This window comes from Penaeus japonicus, unplaced genomic scaffold, assembly GCF_977035675.1.
Source record: "Penaeus japonicus unplaced genomic scaffold, GWHDUDI00000001_assembly GWHDUDI00000030, whole genome shotgun sequence".
Lineage (NCBI taxonomy): Eukaryota > Metazoa > Arthropoda > Malacostraca > Decapoda > Penaeidae > Penaeus > Penaeus japonicus.
The window spans coordinates 4,581,693-4,584,192 of record NW_028234432.1 but is presented as its reverse complement, the minus strand read 5'-3'; the positions used below and the strand labels follow the sequence as shown (position 1 = coordinate 4,584,192).

The 2,500-nt window shown below is 41.2% G+C and overlaps 2 protein-coding genes across 21 annotated transcripts in view; both read left to right on the top strand.

Annotated features, from left to right (window-relative positions):
• milt (trafficking kinesin-binding protein milt) overlaps positions 1–2,500 on the top strand; it is a 139,101-nt gene that overhangs the window by 114,528 nt on the left and 22,073 nt on the right. The window lies entirely within an intron of this gene.
• LOC122267099 (uncharacterized) overlaps positions 1–2,500 on the top strand; it is a 14,669-nt gene that overhangs the window by 10,941 nt on the left and 1,228 nt on the right. For 5 of the 7 annotated variants that reach the window (XM_086554874.1, XM_086554873.1, XM_086554872.1 and 2 more), the window contains exon 2: positions 1,766–2,500. This exon is cut by the window's right edge and continues 1,228 nt beyond it. In XM_086554874.1, coding sequence (XP_086411000.1) covers positions 1,988–2,500 — 513 coding nt within the window. In that variant the 5' untranslated portion in view covers positions 1,766–1,987. Of the gene's footprint in view, positions 730–1,765 lie in introns of all 7 variants that reach the window. The other 2 variants (XM_043037083.2, XM_086554871.1) reach the window with 2 other exon arrangements.

The following is a 2,500-nucleotide window of genomic DNA, read 5'->3' as shown; positions in this document are numbered from 1 at the left end:
CACGCTCTGCTAGCGCTATACCGTGTCTATGATATGTGCGCCTTCAGGAGCCTTAGTTATGTTGTGACAATACCCTGTGAAATTTGGACCCATATGCTTTATCAGAGTGATTTTTTGTTACGTGATTATCAGTCGTAGAAAGATGATAGATGATAACTGCCGACTTTCATGAAAAGAAAATGATATCTGAAGACTTAGACATTATATAATTGAAGTTCATGTGTTACCCACGTGCGTGAAGTATGCGTGTAATTAGGGCACAAAAGAATACATGTGCTTCAACAAATGTGCTAAGTTTTTGCACAAAATTTACCTGGTGTTCAGTTGCTAATACGGATTTTGTAACTGATTTCATGACTGGAATATATATTCACCACTCAAGATAATATATTTGACCTCAATTTCAGATCAATTGGAATTTCAGATTAGCTTGAAATATTTGATAGAATCCCAGAGACTGAAAAAGAAGAAAAACAGATGATGAACATTACTTATTTGTTTTCCTCGTTATGCATGGAACAGGAGACACCTGGAGTAATGTGTATTGGTTGGGTTGCGTTGTAGTGAGGGAGGGCGGAGGTCCACAACAACTCTGGGAGGATTGTGTAGGACTGAGTGGCCGCGACCGACAGTTGCCACGGAGGATTATCTTGAAGACTACAAACTCACATTTATTTTATAAATAGTGCCACCGACATAATTTTCTAGAAAATTCATAACGTTTGAATGGTATTACTTGCATAGCAGTTCGGTACATTTTTGTAATATATTTTTTTTTACTTTTGATAAATATCGCCATCTTGTTAGTCAGCTTGGTATAAAGAATATTTGTGATTTCAATCGTTTGAAAATGTATAACGCACGTTACTTGGTGAATATGGCAATTGTAAACGTGAAGGGCCTCTCAAGTGCAGCAGAGTGCAGGCTGTCGAGTCGTCTTGATGAGAGTGTACAAGTTGCCACTCCGACCTATTCTGTTGTTTTATTTGAGGAAGATATACAGTGTGGAGTATCAAAGAAATACATGAACTCTGTGTTCTATCAGTGACGATCACTAAATATTCTCTCCAATATATCATGGGACAAATTGTGAGAAAAATAAAAACAAATATTTAAGACAATACATTTTGGCAACATTCGAAGCGCAAGGTTGTATGGACTATAGTCAAGCATAGTGTTTAGCTAGGCCACCACATCTCCATATTCATTAATTATTTTTATATCTGTCCAGATTTCATCACTGCACATTGTCAAAAGTAGCGTTGAAATTTCACTCTGATCGTTTACACACACAGACACTCTTACATGCACACGCACACACACACACACACACACACACACACACACACACACACACACACACACACACACACACACACACACACACACACACACACACACACGCTCATACGTACACGCACTCACATACGCACACACACACACGCACACGCACACGCACACGCACACGCACACGCACAAAAAAAACCCTCTCTCTCTCTCTCTCTCTCTCTCTCTCTCTCTCTCTCTCTCTCTCTCTCTCTCTCTCTCTCTCTCTCTCTCTCTCTCTCTCTCTCTCTCTCTCTCTCTCTCTCTCTCTCTCGTCTTTCATTTAAATGTTCACTCCAGGACGAACAGGTCGGCTATGTCTCTCATACAATTTTGCCATGGTCATAGTAAGGGATTTCATTGAATACTTTTTATAACATTTTATGCTGTTTGATATTTAGAATGTTTCAGTGATTTACCGGTGAATGATCTATTTCAGGCCGAGAAAATTAAAACTTTATCCACCTACATTGAGATTGGTTTACAATAAGAATAAATTGGAAATATAAAAATGTTTAATGCCATAAACAATACGGAACAAAGTGGGCAAGTGGCTTCATATATATTTAGGGCAAATAATGAGCTCTTCTTGCTGAAAACGGTTTCACAGAGCTGAGAACATAGTTTATTTTGCCCTCTCATATAGTCCTGGGAAACAAGAATGCTAGAAGGAGTCGGGATGCCGTTGGTTTACAGCACAGGCGCTGCAGGAGGGCGGGAACAGCGCCGTCCGATGTGGACTCAACACGAGAAAGCTGTATTACGTCTGCTTATGCGTCAGTATGCAGGCGTTACCGAATTCGATCCCCCGGATGTCCACAAACATCCGATCAGAAACGAAATGTGGAGGCTCCTCACAGCTCGGTACAATGCCCATCCTCACGTGCGATCAAGGGATACCAAACAACTTCGGAAAGCTTGGGAAAACCTGAAATACCGAGCTCGGAAATTGGGGTCTGAAAGCCAGCGGAGCGGAAGACAGCAAAATAATAATGAGTCGAACTGGCCTTTGGATGGAGTCACCCTCCCAGGGCCACCAACTTCACCACCGGCGAACACAACTCCTGCATCCCGGGAGGCAGGGGAAGCTGGGGAATGGAGATGCTCTGAAGAAGATTCACAAAAAAATGACGAAGACTTGGAAGAATCTGAAAAAAAGTGTAAAGATGAAATA